The sequence below is a fragment of the Pan paniscus genome, chromosome 10 (assembly GCF_029289425.2).
Source record: "Pan paniscus chromosome 10, NHGRI_mPanPan1-v2.0_pri, whole genome shotgun sequence".
Taxonomy (NCBI): domain Eukaryota; kingdom Metazoa; phylum Chordata; class Mammalia; order Primates; family Hominidae; genus Pan; species Pan paniscus.
The window spans coordinates 32,570,510-32,592,138 of record NC_073259.2 but is presented as its reverse complement, the minus strand read 5'-3'; the positions used below and the strand labels follow the sequence as shown (position 1 = coordinate 32,592,138).

General features: G+C 36.1%; 1 protein-coding gene across 6 annotated transcripts in view; it reads right to left on the bottom strand.

Moving 5' to 3' along the window:
• The window catches only part of TAFA2 (TAFA chemokine like family member 2), a 546,816-nt gene that overhangs the window by 45,025 nt on the left and 480,162 nt on the right, over nucleotides 1-21,629 (bottom strand). For all 6 annotated transcript variants that reach the window (XM_063593376.1, XM_008978454.6, XM_055096530.2 and 3 more), the window contains 2 exons: nucleotides 2,419-2,571; nucleotides 1,169-1,293 (listed from right to left, as the gene is read on the bottom strand). In XM_063593376.1, coding sequence (XP_063449446.1) covers nucleotides 1,169-1,293; nucleotides 2,419-2,571 — 278 coding nt within the window. The remainder of the gene's footprint in view (nucleotides 1-1,168; nucleotides 1,294-2,418; nucleotides 2,572-21,629) is intronic.

The window sequence follows — 21,629 nt, the reverse complement described above, 5'->3', positions numbered from 1 at the left end:
AATGTTTTTAACAAATTAATACGGATTATATCATGTGCTAGCTCACTGAATAATATAATTATCCTAACTAATTGATCATGCATCCAATGGATTTTGAAAAGGTGTGACACTTAGCTAACAGGTTAGAGTCAAGAATAATTTCATGAAATATGTTTTTATTCATGCCATTTGAAACTTAGTCACTTCTGTGTATGTCTGATCAGTCAATGTATTAAATATATTACTTGGCAGACTAAATTACATATCTAGATGAGATCATAAAATAAGCCTCTTGTATATGTCCGGACAAGGTTTAAAAGTCTGCTATATCAAGTAGTATTGTAAATTAGCCAGTCTCTACTTTTATGTTACTTTTTATAAAACATCAATTTATATCATTACTCTGTTCTATTCTTCAAATATTCAACTCTAATTTATAGTATGCTTTTCCTAAAAGCAAAACAAAACAAAACAAAACCTTCCTTTGCTAATTCTATAAAGAAAAGAATTCAAATTCTGCCAGTCTGGAATACCCATGTGGCAAATTAGGAAATCAAAGAACAAAGCTATTTTTCAGTTCTCTACCATCACTGAGAGATCAGTAATTACAAAGCTGAAATACATCAGTGTCTTAAGAATATTCTTTTTGTATTGATCTTGAGAATCTGAAACTCTTCCTAGTAGCCCATTACAATAATTGTAAACCTTAACCACTAGAAAACTATTTAATGATTCAGATATCAGGGAGATCAAAATAATTACTTTCATAAAACTAAAAGAATCTCAGTTTAAAAACTGTATTAAAAGTAATATATAAAATAATGTTTTCAGAATTTATTTAGATTACTATACATTAGAAAAATAAAGGACTGGGGTCACCCTCCCAGAATTTAACATGCATCCTCAGTGGGGAAAGGAGGTTCACATTACCCTCAGTATTTTATGAAGGAACAAACAGTGTTTATTGATCAGATAATATGACAGTTGATGGTACTCTATGGAAGATGTTGTTCTGAGTGAAATAAAAATGTTTTATGAAAAAAGCGAACTAAGAAAAAAATGGGGAAAACGTATCTTGCAAAACTATACTCTTCCATTCCACAATTGCCACTTAAATTGGTTACTGCACAAGCTCCGTTCTCTATTAATTCAGAGACATTCTGTTTTCCCAAGCTTGCTGTCCACTTACCCTAGTTGTTTTGACTTTATTCCCAGAGGAACAGCTCCATCCTTTCCGATCCGGAAGAACTTTACATTCTTCTCCCTCTAGACATGGCTGCATATGGCACCACCATTTCTGTTCCACTATTGAAGCTATAAGAGAGAAAAAAAATTGACTCAACATTTTTTTCTTGGGACTTATTTCTCTTGTTCACCTTTAAAGAGGAACAAAAGCCACTAATTTTTCCTACCAGTGGGAATACAGGTATTTGAGGTATGCCTTTCTTTTTGTTCAAAAGGACAAAACCTTTCAAGATTTTCTAACTAAAATAATTTTCTTTAAAACATTTTTTATTTTATTGTAATGAGGACACTTAACATGAGATCTATCCACTTAATAAAATTTTAAGTGTAGAATGCAGTATAGTTAACTATAGACACAATATTACAGGATTTTCATGTGAAAATAGACTTCATGAAAGCTAAGATATTGAAAATAAACTATGCAAATGTGTATATGCACCAATTTATATAAACATATAAGAAAATGGACCTATGACCAGTTTTTAGAGTCAACACTTTATAATCAATATAATATTCCCATGAATAAGATGGTTATCAGGAGGGTGTTTATCAGAGTTATCATAATTTTTTTAACTGTGTGCTATAACCTCATCACAAGCAATAGATTATAGTAATATGAGCACTTAACAAATTACTATTTATGGCAACATCAATTAAATAAATGCATATAAAGATTTATGTCCTACTATAATTAGGTGAACCCTCAAGGAAAAAAATTAATATATTATTGCATCATCATAAAAGTTGATATTTTATGTGAATTCTATCCACAACTAAATGTTCACTCATATACATGGTGCTATTTTTTTTAATTCTTAAGAATATCCAAGGGTTTAAGAACCCATAATATTAAATCATCCATTTTCATCTTTCCTTTTCCAATTAATTTACACATAATCCACCTCCCACCATCCACCAAGAAATCAACATTTCATGGTATCAAAATAAGATGCACATTAATTTAATGGAACCTCATTATAATGCCTTTTGTAACAGAACTGCATAATATTTTAGACCTCTTTCCAGAGGATTTTAGATTTCAAAATGCCACCCAAATATTCTAGTTTCAACTTATCATGGTATTTGTAGTATGTTCACCCAGGATTGACCTCCCATTGAGAGCATTATAGTGGGGTTCTAGTTCTAAGCCATCCTTGGCTGTGCTGTTACAATAAGGAATGGAAGAAGTCACACCATCCACACATGATGGAGCAGCTCGCGTGGTGCCTGCCACCTGCCCGGGGAAGCAGGAGCACTTGACTGTTTGTGACCGTTCTTCTATCTTGTTCTTATTACAGCATCTGTGGAGTGCCACCACCTCACAAGTTCCCGTTTTAACATGGTGAGCTGCACAAACAAAAAAGATAAGACAACATTGAGAAAGCTTTGGACACTTCCCCCAACCCTTCTTTTTAATTAGCAGTACAATAAATATAGCTCTATAAGGGGTCCACCAGGCATGAAACGAGAAATACAATGATGCTAACTCCATAATGCAGATTTGATTTCTTTTCTAAATGTGGTAGGAACATTTCTGTCAGTGAATGCTTGGTAAAGCAGGAACAATTAGTGACTAGATTAGAATAAGCTGTTAAAAGTCTGATACAGAAGCAGTATGTGCCGTCATCAAAAACATTTATTTGCATATGACTTTTTAATGCCTTTTTGTTCAATGCGTTAATCAAAGTAAAATAAACCTCTGGCCTAGGTACCCTGCAATGGGACTGAGGCCAGCCCCATTCTCAAAGTGGGTGGTTGCTGATAAAGCTTGTGTTCTTCTAGGGGAGAGTAAGAGGACTAGGCAGGAAGTGGAGGCAGACAGTGGGCACCCACATGCTCAGTATTCTTCTGCTCAGTTTCCCTGAAAATGAACAAATCCACGGATTCTTGAAATTGCCACCATTTTTCTGGAAGATCCAACCAGTCCCAGAAGCCAGAGTCATTCCTTTCAATTTTGCCTGAGAGGGCAACTGTCACCAAATGGTACCATGAACTTGGATAATTCGTATCTGGCAGCCAATTGCCTGTAAACCCAGTCCAATAAGCTGTCAGGCTTCCATATTCATTTTGTCAACCTTGAATAAGGCCACTAAGTGTGTTGGATTAATGAAAATTTTGGACCTTACTCATCATATTATGATAAGATTCTAGTTTGTCTTCATTATTTTTTTTCAGCATTTCTTCTTCAAATAGTAATCCTACTGTGAAAAGATAAAACTTTTGCCTGCTAAAATTAAAAACAGCTTAAAATCAAACATTTGTTAAAAGATTATGCTTTCAGTAATTTTAAAAGTGTAATTGTTATAAAAACAGAAATTACAATGGAAAAGCAGGGGATCTTAAGTTGTTTAATGGCATAAACATAAGGAGACCCATTGCAAATGAGATCGGCACATCATACATTTATATTAATCTTCCCATTGAAGATGAGTGAAACCAATGTGCAATAAGTCAGGCTAAGTAGTTTGCTCAGATTTTTCTAAGACAGAGCAAATCACACATATTTCCTACCTCTTATCCTTCTGTGTGAGACCAAGAAACTCAAGTGTAACATACAGCTTTGACATATAATCCTCAATAGAACCTTCAAGAGGCAGATACCATTTCTGCCACTGTAGATATAAATTGGAATGTTTTCTGTGTTTGATTCAAACACAAATCTATCTCTATGAAAGCAAAAAAATAAGAGGCAGACTTTTGTCCCTATCTTCTCGTGCTCTGGGTGAATATTTTCTTAGCTAAGAATGAGTCCATTTGTTTTAATTTGCCAAATGGTTTATATTACATTATACACGTTAATATTCTGCCTTCTCTACATTTCTTTATTAGGTCACATTTTAAGCGAGTGAATACCACACATCAGCCATGGTCTTGAGTACTGGAAACACAGCAATGAATAAGGGACACAATCTGTTCCTGCCCTCAAAGAGCTTATGTTTCTGAGGAGAAAACAAATAATAAGCACCCACGGTAATAATTAAGGCAATGTTAGATTTTGAAGCTCCTTGAAGAAAATACAGTAGAGTAGAGTAGAGTAACGTGATTCAGAGTAATTTTGTAGGAAGGGAATGCATATTTTTTCAAGTGTCACAGGAAACATCTCTCTTTGAGGAGATAATCTGAATCATGAGCTGAATAATGAGAAGGAAGTCTCTAATATGAAGATCTAAGAAAGGAGGAACAAATATTAGAGCAGCAAATAACAAGGTCATGAAGTAGGGGGAAGTGTGGTATATCCCCAGGGCAGCAAAGATGGCCAGGGTGGCTGGAGTGTGGCTAAACAATTGAAAGTTTGAGGGCAATGTTTCAGAAACATAAGCAGATCATGGAAGGGCTGGTATGCTATGGTAAGGAGATTGGATTTTATTCTTCCTGCATGGGAAATCTTTGGGTAGAAATAGTATTACATCATCTATCTATTAGAATTTTACTCATGCTGCTCTTTAGAGATTGGGATGAAGAAGGCAAGAGTGGAGACCAGTTATGAAGAGGTGTAGGAGTCTCTGTGATCAAGGATGAGACTTAGACTAGATTAACAACAGCAGAGATGGGGAGAAGTAGCAGCTTGGATATATTTCAGTGTAGAGTTGATTTGATTTACCAGTGGGTAGAATGTGCGTCATGAGGGAAAGAAGAATCAAGAATTACCCCTAAGCTTGGACTGAGCAATGAGAAGTTGATAGTTCTGATGGATAGAGAAGGCCTAGGAAAGAGGAATTTGTCAGAAGATGGATGAGGTTAGTATATCTGTACTTCTGTTGGGGCCATGTTAAGCTTAAAAGATACCAATGCAGAGATGGAAATCAAGCAACAACATTTATAAAATAAAGCTTAGGGGAGATATTTGGGCTACAGAGGCAGTCTTAAGTGATCTAAGCCTACAGATGGTATGTAAAGCCATGGACTGAACAAGATTACCATGGAAAAGGTTTCACCAATAGAAAAAGAAGAAAAAAGAACAGTCTAAAATCTAGATCTGGAATGGGAAGACAGCAAGAAGACCGATCAGGAGCTGCACAAAAGGAAAAGGATAAAGAAATGTGTGTGTGAAGGAATGAAGAAATAGAAGACAAAAGAATAAAAGGTTTCAAAAAGGAGAGATTGATCATCTATGTCAAATGCTGTTGAAAGGTCCAATTAAAAGAAGAGAAATAATTGTCCATTTAAAAAGTAATACAGTGTAGTGGCCAAGAGTATAGACTCCAAAGTCCGAGTACCTGGATTCGAATCTAAGTTCCTCCTAGTAACTACTTGATCTTAGTACGTTATCTATTATGCATGGGCAGCTGAGTTTTTTTCATGTCTAAAAGAGGGATATTAATAGCACAATCTTCATAGGATTAACTGAGGATTAAATGAGTCATGTATAAAGTGTTTAGGACACTGCCTCCCCGTAGCAGGCACTTCTGTAAGTGTTAGCTATTTCTATTGCTGTTAACATTTGATCTTGGTAAAAATCATGTTAGTGGCATGAAAAAAATAAAAGCATTATTGAAGTAAGTTTAGTAGAGAAGGAAAGGTAAGGTTGTTATAGTTATAAAAAGTCTTTCAAGGAGTTTTTCTGGGAAGGGAGAAAGGAAATGAAGCAAGAGCTGGAATGAATCATGGGGTCAAGGGAATTTTTTTAAACGTATGCTTTAAAAGGATGCTTGTTTGCTGGAGTGATCTAGTAGAGAGGGAAAATGACAACACAGGAGAGAAAATAGATCATTAACAAAGAATGTTCTTAAGAAAGAAAAGTAAATTGTGATCCAGGGCCCCTGGAGGGTTGACATTAGATTTGTGTGAGGACACAATCCATTTTAACAAGAGGAAGGTGGGATATGTAGGTACAGAGTCAGGTAGATGTGAGTGGATTCGGTGGTGAGAAGATAAGGTAGTTTCTTACCTGATTTCATCTATTTTTCCTAAGAAATATGGCAGCCCTTGGAGAAGAAAAAAAGAGGGTCTGAAATAGATACCTAAGAAAGAGTGAATTTACCAGGAAAGAGTGGTAGGAATACCAGGCAGGGAGTTAGCTGATGCACACTGTGAATTGCAGAGAACACAGCAGAATGGGAGATGGAGTGAGATTGCAGAGCAGAGTGGAGATAAACATCTCTAAGATGATAGATTTCTGGGGATGCTTGGACTTCTGAGAGTGATTTAGGGAACCAGGGATGTGAGTCATGATGAGATTACTCCTCTAAATCTCTGAATGGAAGCCAGGGAAAGATGATTAGGGCTTCTTCAGATAGTGACATCAGTAGGCAGATCACTAAGGTGAGATAGCTTCTGGGAGAACATTATGGTGGCTGGGGCTCTGTTCTCTTTCACGGTCCTATAACAGCCAGGAGCACATGGTGAGTTTCCCCTGATCTCTCCTCTGAGAAAAGAGGCACAATTCTAGCACCAAAGCCAGTTTCCTTCTGTATTTCAAGGAGATTTTATTATATGTTGAAAAAGAAAGGAGAAGTGAAAACTCATCTGTTTTCCATTTCCATACAAAATCAAAATTTATTTCTATTTTGCCTGACTAAATAAATAAGAGGACAAAGTAACTGTGGCATTCACTAGTCCTGTTGACCAAATATGTCTGGTTCTCTCCCTTCTGGACAAAGGTTGTACTGTACTTCTCCAATCCATTTAATTTAGATGTAAGGGCATGACGTGCTTTGTCCAATGAAATGAAAGTTAAAGTGATATGGGCCACTTATGAGGAGAAACTAATAATATCAATTCTATATGGAAGCTTTAAGAGCTACTGTGTAATTCAGCATGTTTCTCCCCACCAGCCAGCGCAACCAATTATGTTGTTGATAGCGGAGGCCACATCAATCTGAATCCCCAACTGAAGAGACATGGAACTGACTCACCACCGATCATGATGGGCATATGAGTGAGAAACAAAGCCATGTTGTTATAAACCTCTAAAATTAGGATGTTGTTTGTTACTGCGACCAACTCAGCGTACTATAACTACAAGGTAATACTTTCACTGCTTCTCAGATTGTTCAGGAGGGTACACTTTCCAAATGTATTAGTCGGAGAATAAGTCAGGGAAGCATGATATCTCAAAGCCCAAGTCATCCTAGCTTATTTGAGTCAATGCAGAGTCAAGATGAAAAAGAAAATATTTAAATATTTCTATAATGTGAGGGGTTCTGAGAAACTATTCTATAATGGGATAATGACATTGGGTAAGTTTGGCATGCCAGAGCTCTGGTGAAGAAAGTGTGCCTCTTTCTTCTTGGAAGAGAAAGGAGGTGAAATGATGATCACAGGGCACAATGGAGAGTAGGGAAAGAGAGGTATGCCCTCCTTCAGAGAGCATGACGCTAGATGTTAGGAGATTAATAGTAAAGTTGACCAGGAAGGGACAAACGGTAGCCTGATAGATGCAGGGCTTTCCTGCCCTGTGCTTTTTTTTTTTTTTTTTCACTGCCTATGAACAAAATGTACAGACATGTGGGAGTCTCCTGGTGAGAAATTAACTTTGTAAAAACCTCTCTCAGCCTTTGTCCTTCTTATTAAAACTGAAGGTGTAAAACTTTTTATGGGGAAGAGAAGAGAGGTAACCTTTTAAAAATAGAATAGATGATAGATACAGATAGCTAAATATATAAATAAAATAGATGATAGATAGATGATAGATAATCTTGTGCTCAAAAACTTTGAAGGCATTGGTAGGAAAAATATCAAAAAAAAAAAATATATATATATATATATATGCGCCAGTAAATACGTCAAGTGAAGTGAGATACTTCAAAGAAGGAAATTAGCCTAGCAGGATTTGAACATGAAATATGTATGCATACGTTTAGTTTTCTTATTTGTCTGCTGTATATCTTAAAGTCTTGTTATGATAACCAAATTCTTGTAGACAAAGACTAATTTTTCATGTAAACTGCTCAGTATGTGGTATGTGTTTAATAAATGGTAAACAAGCAATTTAAAAAGATAAAACTAATTCCTGTGGTTTTTCTTTAAAAGGTTAATGAGACGGGAGGAAATTCAAGCAGTTACTAGAATTCTCTACACAGATTCAGACAGAGCTTGTGATAAACTAACCTAATTGAATATTAGTGCTTTCCAAATTAACAAAATAGGCTTCACAGAAGATCAGTTAGTATCATATTAAAATGATGCAAGACCCCCTGGAGAAGATTTAAATGAAAAAGAACAAACAAACAATTTTATTCATGTCACAATTCCCAAGTCACCAAAAAAAAAAAAAAAAAATCTGAAATTTTTCCTCCATGGACGTGATGCATAAACACAAAGCATTCCCTCCTACTTTTTTGTGAAATGACAGCAAAGACATATAGATTTCATTAAATTCTCATGAAACAGGGATACAAAGTCTTACCCAGCTCTAATTTCTGCCTTCCAAGGTTATGGCCCTTATGTCTCATTTCAACAATAGGACCTTTGGCTCTATGGTACCCCAGAAACACGGCCTTAGGATACTGCCTCTTAAATCATATCTTAGATTTCTAAATATTTTCTGAAGCTATTATGACTGTTATATTTTGAAACGAAGTCCCATAGGCATTTTACCAAAACCTCTGCTTCAAGCTGCTTTTTTTATGTAGTGAAAGAAACTTATTCATAAAAAAGAAAATCAAATTAAATGACATTTGATTTATACAGGCATAGATTTTTAAAAATTATACATAATATTCATTGCATTATATATACATAATATGGTCACATCTGATTGATCACTTGTGAACCAACCATAAATACATGGGTATGAAAATATGGGTTCACAGTAGAATAATATTTATGCAAATTATTCACCTTAAATAGTAGTTACTGGCCATAGCTTAATATGAGCACTAACTTATGTATATTACATTCTATATGTGAAAATAATTTATACACTCCATAAACCATTTATGAAATAATGGTGATTGCTAACATTGACTGAATATTTATTGTGTGATGAGCATTATTTCATTTTATCAATGCAATAACCACTGACAAGGAAACTATACCTCCAATTTGCAAGGGACACAGAAATGTTAAGAGACACAGAAATATAAGTTGGCCAAGATAAAATACTGAGTAAGAAACAAAATTAGAGATAAGAATCCAGATAACTTACTTCCAGAAATCATGATCTTGACCATTATCTTATAATGCCTGATATGGTTTATATCTGTGTCCCCACTCAAATCCCATGCTGAAATGTAATCCCCAATGCTGAAGATGGGGCCTGGTGGAAGGTGATTGGATCATGGGGCAGTTCCTAATGGTTTAGCACCATCCCCCTAGTCCTGTTCTTGTGAAAGAAATTTGGTTATTTAGAAGTGTGTAGCACCTCCCCTCTTGCTCTCTCTTCCTCCTGCTCTGGGCATGTGAGATGTCTCACTCCCCCTTTGCCTTCTACCATGATTGATTGTAAGTTTCCTGCAGCCTCCCCAGAAGCCTAGCAGGTGGCCAGCATCATGCTTGCTGTACATCCTGTAGAACCATGAGCCAATTAAACCTCTTTTCTTTATAAATTACCCAGTCTCAGGTATTTCTTTCTAGCAGTGTGAGAACAGACCTTTCTATGCAAGAAAGACCTTTCTATGCCTTCCTGAAGTTCTAAACACATGCAGCAGACTCCAATTCCAGATTATGTGGAGGAATGCAGTAAGTGTATCACTGTCCTTACACATAGTGCTTGATAACCTTGAAAGAGCCTAGCTTGACCTATACTATATGTGAATAAACTCTAAAGCAAGTTTATTCCTTTTCCAAAGAATTGGTTTGTTCACCTCTAAAATGGCTTTCTAGAGTCTTTATGAAGACCAAATGAGACAATGTGTGTGAAGCTGCCTTGAAATTATATATTACTTAAATGTTAATTACCTTTATTTTTATGATTAGTGTAATTAATGAATATCAAAGTAATGCAATATGCATATAAGCTGCAAAGAAGTGGCTGTTAGGGGAAGTTATCTACATTCTATAGAAGTTCTAATTTCATTTTATATATATACACATACAGTTAATTGTGTAGACTTGAGATGCCTATAAAAAAATCAGTCTGACATCAAATCTACAAAAGAGAGTAAATTTGGCATCAAGTTGTGAATTTGTTCCTACTTGGTTTCCTCTACACTAGATTTCAGTTCTTATTTGCATTCTGATTTGTCTCATTGATTCTGAAATTTTGTTTGTCTCTATATACTCCTATTTAATAGTTTACCCAGCCTGACTAGCTCCCTGGAGAATCTATATTATACCTTCTAAGCAGAAATAAAGCATCACCTACATGCACCAATAGGCAACTGAAATGCAAGCTAGTTAGTGGATTTAGGTTGCTGTAAATCACTTTAAATTGAAGAAATGTGCTGAAACAAAACTTTCTGAGACAGCTAATTTCTCACTTTAATTCATTAGAATGGGAAAATAGCTCACATTTTTTAGACTTTCATGCTGAAGCAATCTAATTAAAAGAAATAGTAATTTAAATAGCTCAATGAAATTTCAAAAGTTCTCATAATTTATGAAGTCAGGATGATCAGGAGGAAACAACCAAGTGCCGATGACATGTTTACAAATTCTGTTTTTTAAAACTGTTCCACTTTTATATGGAAAAAGGAAAATGAAATTTTGGGGTGGGAAAAGATTGCCACTAAAGAAAGGATAATAACCATAAAATTTCAATTTAACAGTATGGTCTCTATTAACAAAAGCAAATTCTCAACCAGAGAACGTCCCCCAGTCTCTTTTAAGAGAAAGCGACAAAACAAAGGGAGATTCACTCATGGGATAATGCTTAGATTCTTTGCCCCTCACCTCAATCATGAATATCTTCCCACCCACATTTTAAATGACAGTTGATGTTAAGAAAGGTGTATCTAAAGGAATAAGTGGACCCTTTATACACTGTCCAGCAACTTCTGCTTGTAAGTCCTGTTCTGGAAAAGAGGTACGAGACCACTGAAATCCATCTCTTCAGAAATTTAAAGTAAAAGCTGCAGAAGAGACACATGGAAATTGACACATGAGCCAAAAGTATATCTGGTATCAGGAGTCAGGTAACCCACAGAAAGCTTCATGCTTGCCTCACGGTAAAGAGGGGTGGCACTCGGAGGAAGCAATCAGGAAAGGGAACCAAGCACGGCAGCAAAGAGAGGTCAGAGAGAAGGGAGCAGGTTGTCCATGAGCTGCCTTGGTGTATGCCCTTCTGCAGATTTTCCTGTTTTTTTCTGAATTCCTGAAAACATTTTCCAGAATATGTTTCAATTGGCCCCCTTTTTTTTCATGAGGTAACTTGATGATGTCTCTGTTCCTTGATCCAAAACTGTGCTGACTAAATGATTTCCTTGCTTAAATTAAAGCTATAATTAACAAAAGCTCATTATCAGCCAGAAGTATTTTCCACCTTCATTTTTAAAAGGAAAAAGACAAATTCCTACCTTCTAAGTAGGATCCAGGAAACATAATCTAACAGTCACACCTCCTACATTTACCTCATACTGAAAACTGATACTTCAAATGATGACCCTCAGTCCATTTACAATTACAATAAAGGAGAAATGGTCCATTTTAGATTAGATGATTGATTGATTGATAGATAGATAGATAGATAGATTTTTAATGGCAAAGTTTGAAAAGAAAATTTTCTGATTAATCTTAAATTATACAAAACTGTAAAGAAATAGAACATCCCCAATTCCCAAGCATTGTAAGAATCACATTGTTCTTTTATGATTAAGAATATTCCTATAAGCATTCCTAGGAAGGAGTGTAGTGCAGACCAAGTGATTTCTGAGGGAATGACCCAATGGGAGAAAGAGTGTTGAAAAGACAGATTCAGGATTGGGGCTCTCGTGTGTAGCTGTTTGTCCCTGAAGAGTGTGACTTGGAGTAAGGCATTTAGGTCTCTGGATCTCTTTCCTTATCTGTAAAATGAAGAAATCAGTCTAGATTTGGAGTTAATTTAGACTTAGAGGTTTCTCCCAATTCAAAAGTTTAATGAATTTGTAAAATGATTAGGTTTCATTAAAATGAAGACAATCTTTTAAACCTTTCAGAAAATGAAAATCTAAATATTACAGATTTTTAACCCCTTCAAACTAAAACAAATTAACTTCATTTTAGTCCCTAAACTTAGTGAGAAACTGAGGAGTTTATGAAATTTGTAGTTTAGATATATTTCTTATCTGTATGAAGTTATAAGTCTTAACTGCACAGTATAATATTCACTATAAAGTCAATCCGCACCCACATTTCTTTATGTACAAAACAGCTTGATTATGGTCAATTCCACGAGAGAGATCAAGTTCAAATAGCAATATAGGACAGTGGATTGGCTGAGGATTCTGAAGTCAGATGGTCTAGGTTCAAGTCTCAGCTTTAGAAGAAAGTGCTTTCCTATGCATCAAACCTTTTTCTTTCCTCCTGGCTTCACAGCTAGGCTATTTTCCAGTCTTCCTTGCAGTTAGATATAGGCAGTGACACAAAGAATGTGGGCAGAAGTAAGTTATGCTTTCTCAATTCCAGGCTTATAAAAACATCCCACTCCATCACCCACTCTCTCTCTTCTCCTTTCAGGTAGATGTTAGTGCCAGGAGTGACCTTGGAAACCATGTGCAGAAGATGGCTGAGCTACCATAAATCTGAGTCTCTGAATGACTATGTAGAGGAGAGACCCACCCCCTACTACCAGCTGGATTTCACATAAGCAAGAAATACATTTAGGCCATGTTAAGCCTAATGTAATCATAGGCTAGGTTAAGCCAAAGACTTTGATGTATATCTGTTATAGTAGCAAGCCTTAGCTTAACTAATATGTAATGATATTCGTAGTAATGGACCTAGGAAGGAGTTGGGTGCAGCTCAAGTGCTTCTTAAGGAAAATGACATAGGAAGTAGAAAGAGCAGAGAACGGAAATATGTAATTTGAGAAAATTGTTTTATCTCTCTAAGCATCAGCTATTCATAGGCGAAATAGGAATTATGATATTACCTACCATTAAGTGCTATAATGAGGGTAAATTGAGCTAACCTTCATAAAGATGCTTAAACTTAGTGTTAGCTATAATTATTATGGAGAGTAATAACATCTAAACCAGACCCTTGTATATATTTATGTAATGCAGATATCTAAGAAATAATCATAGATTTTTTTAGAGACTTAAAAATAAAGTCCAAACTTGCCATTTTGTAAAAAGGGAACTGGTGATGAGAAAACATAATCCTAATTCTATATCACAGAGCTAGAGAGGAGGAGATAGCTAACTAGAACTCACTTCTCTTAATTTCTAGTTAGTTCACTGTCAGTTCCACTAACTCCTCCACCCCTCATTTCTTTGGTCACCAAATCCCTGTAAGTCTGCCTTTTGTAAACCCTTTTGATTTTCCTCTCTTCCCTACAACTTCACTTCTACTGATTTAGCTTAGGCATCCTTAACATTTCTTTCTTGCAAAACCACAAGAACCTGTGACTTATTTCCCTACTTGTTAGCTTACTTCCCTATACACACATAAACACACACATACTACCATGGAAGATCCTTCTAAAAGTAATTCCACAATATAGAATCATTTGTGGCTCTTCATTTTTTTATACAATAATTCAAACTCCAGGCATTGCAAAAGCATCCTTCCCTCAGCCTACATCCGTCTTCTCTAGCCTCACTTTCCTGTGCACATGTGTTGCATCCTACACTGAAGGCACATAAACTATTATCAGAGTCTTATACAAAGCATACCTTCACATCTCTTTGTCTTTGCCAAGTCCATCTCCCTGTTTCTTGATTCCTTGCCCTCTTTTAATCTTTCAAGATTTAGAGCATCACATCCTCTACTCTATGAAGCTGTTAATTAGCCCGTTAGGTAGACTGAACCATTCTCTGCTCTGATTAACAATTTCTTACTTATCTCTGTAACACGTGTAATTGTCTCTTATATTTACTTTTTATATCTCTGTTTCCCCTACTAAATTTTGTGGACCAAATCTATGGCTTTTAATCTATGAATATCCAGCTTGAGACACAGTTTGAGAGCCAAAATAGAAAATTAAAATAATTGAAGAACAAATGAATAAATAAATGGTTTACTACAAGGGTTCTCAAAAGAAAGAAATAAAAACAGTAAATTTAACATTTTTTTCCAGTCCAGGCTTAGATAAACTTATTGGAAACTGTAAAAACATTTGACATTGTCTCTTTGTGAATATGTGTGTATGTGTGCTTAACTTTTTTCTAATGGAGAGCCAAGTACAGTTTTAGGAGAGATAAACCCTGGATGGGGAGGTAAGAAGCTCTGGCTTCTAGAACTTGCACTGACACAAACTGATGGTTTCATCTTTGACAAATCAGTTAATCTCACTAAGTCACAATTTATCATCTGTGGGATAAAATTGGTGATATATGATGGTAGGGCATTTAATATCGTAGTAAAGAAAAAAGTGACATCAGCTAAAAGCATGTTTATATTGTTATATTATAGAAGAAACTTACGACATAATCAATGAAAGCCTGCTCATCAGAGAAGCAATGTGGCATTGGACTCTGACCTAGGATATCTTGATTTTGGTCCTAACTGGTCAGGAATATTATTTCAAAACGCACTTTACTTATTTGGACTTTAGTTTCCTCAACTACAAAATTAGAAGAATCTCTAGATTTCTTTCCAATTCCAAAAATGTATTGTACAGTGTGATATGTAAAAAATTTAGATGAAGAGAGGCATTAAGTCATTTAATATTAAGAAGTGATTATTCCCTGCAAGGATGAACTTTTACTGTTTCCTGTATCTAATTTTGCAGATTTATAATTCCATACCCTTCTGTATGCTAAGAGGTTTTTTTTTTCACATATGTGGTATTCTTTGAAGCCAGCAAGAGCCCTATAAACAGAGGAAATCAGTATTATTTAAGAATGAACAAAATCTTTGCCTTCCAACTACAATCCAACAAAATCTTTTCTCACACACGGAAGGTTTGCTTTGTTCCCAGTGATTGACATGAAAAGCAAATTTAGGTTATCTTTTCTCTACACTTCAGCAATTTCAGTAAGGAACATCCAGGTTCTGAGTGTCACTCTAGATTAAAAGGATACAAATCCTTAGTCAAATTATTAAAGAGGACAGGATGAAGCTCTTTTTTTTTTTTTAGTTTTTAGAAAAAAAAGCTAATAGCTCTTTGAAAACTTATATTCTGAACTACCCATTCACTAGCAATTTTACACTGTCATCTCAACTAAGCTTTTGGTTGTTGTTGACATCTTCTGAAAATGTCCTCTTAAAAATGACTTTAAAATTCACTTACGATGTGAAATTCAAATTAAAATAGAGAAGCAGTAAAAATGTATTAGGAGAACCACTTGTCAGCAAGTCAAGAAACCTGTGCTTTCATTTGCATTTCACTACTAGCCATGAGATCACTGCCTAGTCATTCACACATTGAAGATTCCCTCAACAGGCATTGTGCTATCTCTCCTAGCAATATAAATCCAAACCATCTCTACTTTTAAAAAACCTAGAAAGCAGTAGAGGGAGAGAACCAGGCACACAAAAACTAAAATAAATTATCCATGAAAGAAAGAATAGATAAGCTGAACTTCATTAATAGTAAAATTGGAAATTTCTGCTCTGCAAAAGACACTGTCAGTTAAAAAAAAATGGTGAAAAGTAGGTAGAACTAATAGTAGGTAGGACTAGGCAGCTCCCACTCGGATGGACAGAGCAGCTTGTGGAGACTCATACTGTGAACTCTTGCTCCAAGAACTACCGCAGGGACATACCAGGAAAGCTGAGAGAATTCACAGACCCTTTGAAGAAATTGGCTTGCCACTGTAGGTTTCGTGAGATGGCCAAAAAAACTGTGAGTAACCAAAGTGTGAGGGGGAAGGTCCACCTCCAAACAAACATCCTCACTGGTGAATCTGAAGGTCCAGATCATGGGAGAAGGATTTGACCTCACCTGGAGCTGAGATGAATTTAGAGAGCAAAGTGAAATATAAGAGTAGAGGAAGCAGCTGGAAGAGTGCTGTGGGCACTCTCGGTCCCCAGGGAAGGCATTCCTGATTTTGTCTCACAGGGGTCCTTGGGGAGGTCTGCCAGTGGAATTGGAGAAAGACCACAAGGAGAAGGAAACTTCCAGCTGAACTTTGTAACAATTTTAACTGAAAATGAAGTTTCCTAGACAGAATCTGGGGGAGGGGGCAAACGGGGAGTGCACATAGAAGCACAGAAACTGCAGCAAATGGGGAGATGTGAAGCCTGAAAGCCCTGCCTGATTTCTCAGCAGGGAGGCTTGTATCCTGGGGCACCTTCTCACCCCTGCTCACTGGTTGCCTTGAAATGAACTCTGTGCTGTTGGTGGGGCATGGTGGGAGTGAAATTGTTCTTCAGGCTGCATGGAAGCTGGCTGAGGCCTGTCACTGCCAGCTTTCCCCCACTTCCCCACTTCCCTGGTATGAAGCAGCAGAGGCAGCCGTAATTCCCCTGGGAACATAACTCCATCAGCCTGAGAACTATACCCTTATCCCCCAAAGCAGCTGCAGTAAGACCCACCAAAGGAGGGTCTGAGCTCAGACATACCTAACCCTACCTCCACCTGATGGTCTTTCTCTACCCACCCCGGTAGTCAAAGACAGTGGACATAATTACTGGGGGGCTCCAAAGCTCTTCCTACTGCCCGAGAAATCTGAATACTTATCCAGGCAACACTAGTGCAAGCCTGTAACCTCCCTGCACTACCACAGCTGATGCTCTCTTGAAAGCACCACCTCTTAGCTGGAGGCCAACCAACACAAAACCATTGCATTAAAAAAAACTACAACAAAGGACACTCACAGAGTCCACTTTACTCCCCTGCTACTTCCACCACAGCAAGTGCTGATATTCACAGATGAGAGACCTGAAGACAGATCACATCACAGGACTCTTTGAAGACACCCCCCAGTACTTGCCTGGAGCCCAGTAGCTCCAATGGGTGGCTAGACCAGGAAGAGATATAACGATCACTGCAGTTCAGCTCTCAGGAAGCCCCATCCCTAGGAGAAGGGGGAGAGCACCATATTAAGGGAGCACCACATGGGAACAAAAAATCTGATCAGCAGCCCCTGAGTCTCAGATCTTCCCTCTGACAGTCTATCCAAATGAGAAGAAATCAGAAAAACAGTTCTGAAAATATGACAAAACAAGGTTCATTAGCACCCCCAAAAGATCACTGTAGCTCACCAACAATGAATTCAAACTAAGATGAAATATCTGGATTGCCAGAAAAAGAATTCAAAAGGTCAATTATTAAGCTACTCAAGGAGGCACCAGAGAAAGGTGAATATCAACTTTAAAAAATCAAAAAAATGATACAGGATACGAACAAGAAAATCTCTAAAGAAATATATGGCATAAACAAAAAACAATCAGAACTTCTGGGAAGGAAGGACACAATTAGAGAAATGCAAAATACACTGGAAAATCTCAGCAATAGAATTGAAGAAGTAGAAGAAAGAATTTCAGAGCTCAAAGACAAGGCTTTCAAATCAACCTAATCAGACAAAAACAAAGAAAAAAAGAATAAAAAAATTAATAAAGCCTCCAAGAAGTTTGGAATTATGTTAATCAAACCTAAGAATAATTCGTGTTCCCAATGAAGAAAAGAAATTTCAAAGTTTGGAAAACATATTTGAGAAAATAATAGGGGAAATCTTCCCTGGCCTTGCTAGAGATCTAGACATCCAAATACAAGAAGCTCAAAGTACACCTGGGAAATTCATTGCAAAAAGATCACCACCTAGTTACATAGTCATCAGGTTATCCAAAGCCAAGACAAAGGAAAGAATCATAAGAGCTGTGCGGGAAAAGCATCAGGTAACCTGTAAAGCAAAACCAATCAGATTAACAGCAGATTTCTCAACAGAAGCTATACAAGCTAGAATGGATTGGGGTCCTATCTTTAGCCTCCTTAAACAACAAAACTAATCAGCCAAGAATTTTGTATCCAGTGAAACTAAGCTTCATAAATGAAGAAAACATATAGTCTTTTTCAGACAAACAAATGCTAAGAGAATTTGCCACTACCAAGTCAACATTACAAGAACTGCTAAAAGGAATTAGAAATCTTCAAATATATCCTCAAAATACACCAAAATAGAATCTCCTTAAAGCATAATTTCACAGAACCTACAAAACAATAATGAAATGGAAAAAAGAAACCCAAGGTATCAAAGCAATAACTAGTACAGTGAATAGAAGAGTACCTCACTTTTCAATACTAATGTTGAATATAAATGGCCTAAATGTTCCACTTAAAGGATGCAGAATGGCAGAATGGATAAGAATTCACCAACCAAGTATCTGCGGTCTTCAAGAGACTCATCTAACACATAAGGACACACATAAACTTCAGGTAAAGGAGTAGAAAAAGATATTCCATGCAAATGGACACCAAAAGTGAAGAGTAGTAGTTATTCTTACATCAGACAAAACCGATTGTAAATCAACAACTGTTTAAAAAGACAAAGAAGGACATCATATAATGAGAAAAAAGACTAGTCCAACATGAAACTATCATAATCCTAAATATATATGCACCTAACACTGGAGATCCCAAATTTATAAAACAATTACCACTAGGCATAAGCATGATAATAGTGGGGGATTTCAATACTCCACTGACAGCACTAGACAGGTCATCAAGACAGAAAGCCAACAAAGAAACAATGGGCTTAAACTATACCCTAGAACAAATGGACTTAACAGATATTTACAGAACACTCTACCCAAAAACTGAAGAATATACATTCTATTCATCAGCACATAAAACATTCTCCAAGATAGACAATATGATAGTCCACAAAACAAGTCTCAATAAACTTAAGAAAATTGAAATTATATCAAGTACTCTCTCTGACCACAGTGAAATAAAACTGGAAAGCAACTCCAACAAAACCCTCAAAATTATGCAAATATATGGAAATTAAATAATTTGCCCCTGAATGATTGTTGAGTCAACAATGAAACCAAAATTGAAATTTTAAAAATTACTTGAACTGAACAATAATAGTGACACAACCTAGCAAAACCTCTGGGATACAGCACAAGCAGTTCTATGAAAAAAGTTTGTAGCATTGAATGCCTACATCAAAAAGTCTGAAAGAGCACAAATAAGCAATCTAAGGTCACACCTCAAGGAACTAGAGAAAAAAGAACAAACCAAAACCAAACCCAACAGAAGAAAAAAAATTAACAAAGGTTAGACCAGAACTAAATGAAATTGAAACCAAAAAAAACCAGATAAATGAAACAAAAATATGTTTCTTTGAAAAGATAAACAAAATTGATAGACCATTAACAAGATTAAATAGGAAAAGAAGAGAGAAGATCCAAATAAGCTCAATTAGAAACAAAAAGGGAGAAAGTACAACTGATAACACAGAAATACAAAAGATCACTTAAGGATACTATGAACACCTTCATGTTCACATACTAGAAAATCTAGAGGAGATGGATAAATTTCTGAAAATATGCAACCCTCTAGATTAAACCAGAAAGAAATAGAAACTCTAAACAGAGCAATAACAAGCAGTGATATTGAAATGGTAATAAAAAATTGCCAAGAAAAAACAAGCCCAGGATCAGATAAATTCACAGTTGAATTCTATCAGACATTCAAAGAAGAACTAGTACTAACCCTATTCACACTATTCCAAAACATAGAAAAAGAGGGAATTCTCCCTAAATCATCCCATGAAGCCAGTATCACCCTAAAGCCAAAACCAGGAAAGGACATAACTAAAAAAGAAAACTACAGACCAATGTCCCTGATGAATACAGATGCAAAAATCTAACTGAATCCAACAGCATTATCAAAAAGATAATCCACCATGATCAAGTGGGTTTCATACCAGGGATGCAGGGATGGTTTAACATATGCAAGTCAATAAATGCGTTACAGCGCAAAAAGAATTAAAAACAAAAATAACATAATCATCGCAATAGATTCAGAAAAAGCATTTGACAAAATCTGGCATCCTTTATGATTAAAACCCTCAGCAAAATCAGCATAGGAGGGACATATATTAAGGTAATAAAAGCCATCTATGACAAACCCATAGTCAGTATTATACTGAATGGGGAAAAGTTGAAAGCACTCCCCCTGAGAACTGGAACAAGACAAGGATTCCCACGTTCACCACTTCTATTCAACATAGTACTGGAAGTCATAGCCAGATCAATCAGACAAGAGAAAGGAATAAAGGGGATTCAAATGGGTGAAGAGGAAGTCAAACTGTCTCTGTTTGCTGATAATATAATCATATACCTAGAAAACCCTAAAGACTCACCCAGAAAGCTCCTAGGACTAATAAATTCAGTAACGTTTCAGGGTACAAAATTAATGTACACAAATCAGTAGCACTGCTATACACCAACAGTGACCAAGCTGAGAATCAAATCAAGAACTCAACTCATTTTATGATAGCTGCAGAAAAAATAAAATACTTGGGAATATATCTAACCAAGGACATGGAAGACCTCTACAAGGAAAACTACAAAACACTGCTGAAAGAAATCATAGACGATGTAAACAAATGAGAACATATCCCTTGCTCATGAATGGGTAGAATCAATATTGTAAAAATAATCATACTGCCAAAAGCAATTCACAAATTCAATGCAATTCCCATCAAATTACCACCAGCATTCTTCACAGAAGTAGAAAAAACAATCCTAAAATTCATGTAGAACCAAAAAAGGGCCCACACAGCCAAAGCAAGACTAAGCAAAAGGAACAAATCTGGAGCCATCATATTATCCAACTTCAAACTATACTATAAGGCTATAGTCACCAAAACATCATGGTACTGGCATAAAAATAGGCACATAGACCAATGGAACATAATAGACAACCAAGAAATAAACCCAAATACATAGAGTCAAGTGATCTTTGAGAAAGCAAACGAAAACATAAAGTGGAGAGAGGACACCCTTTTCAACAAATGGTGCTAGGATAATTGGCAAGCCACATGTAGAATGAAACTGGATCCTCATCTCTCACCTTATACAAAAATTAACTCAAGATGAGTCAAAGACTTAAATCTAAGATTTGAAACCATAAAAATTCTAGAAGAAAACATTGGAAAAACTCTTCTAGACATTGGCTTAGGCAAAGCGTTCATGACCAAGAACCAAAATTAAATGCAACAAAAGAAAGATAAATATATGGGACTTAATTAAACTAAAAAGCTTCTGTACAGCAAAAGTAATAATCTGCAGAGTTGACAGACAACCCACAGAGTGGGAGAAAATATTCACAAACTATGCATCCCTCAAAGGACTAATATCCAGAGTCTACAAGGAACTCAAACAAATCAGCAAGAAACAAACAATCCCATCAAAAAGTCGGCTAGGGGCATGAATAGACAATTCACAAAACAAGATATACAAATGACCAATAAAAATATGAAAAAATG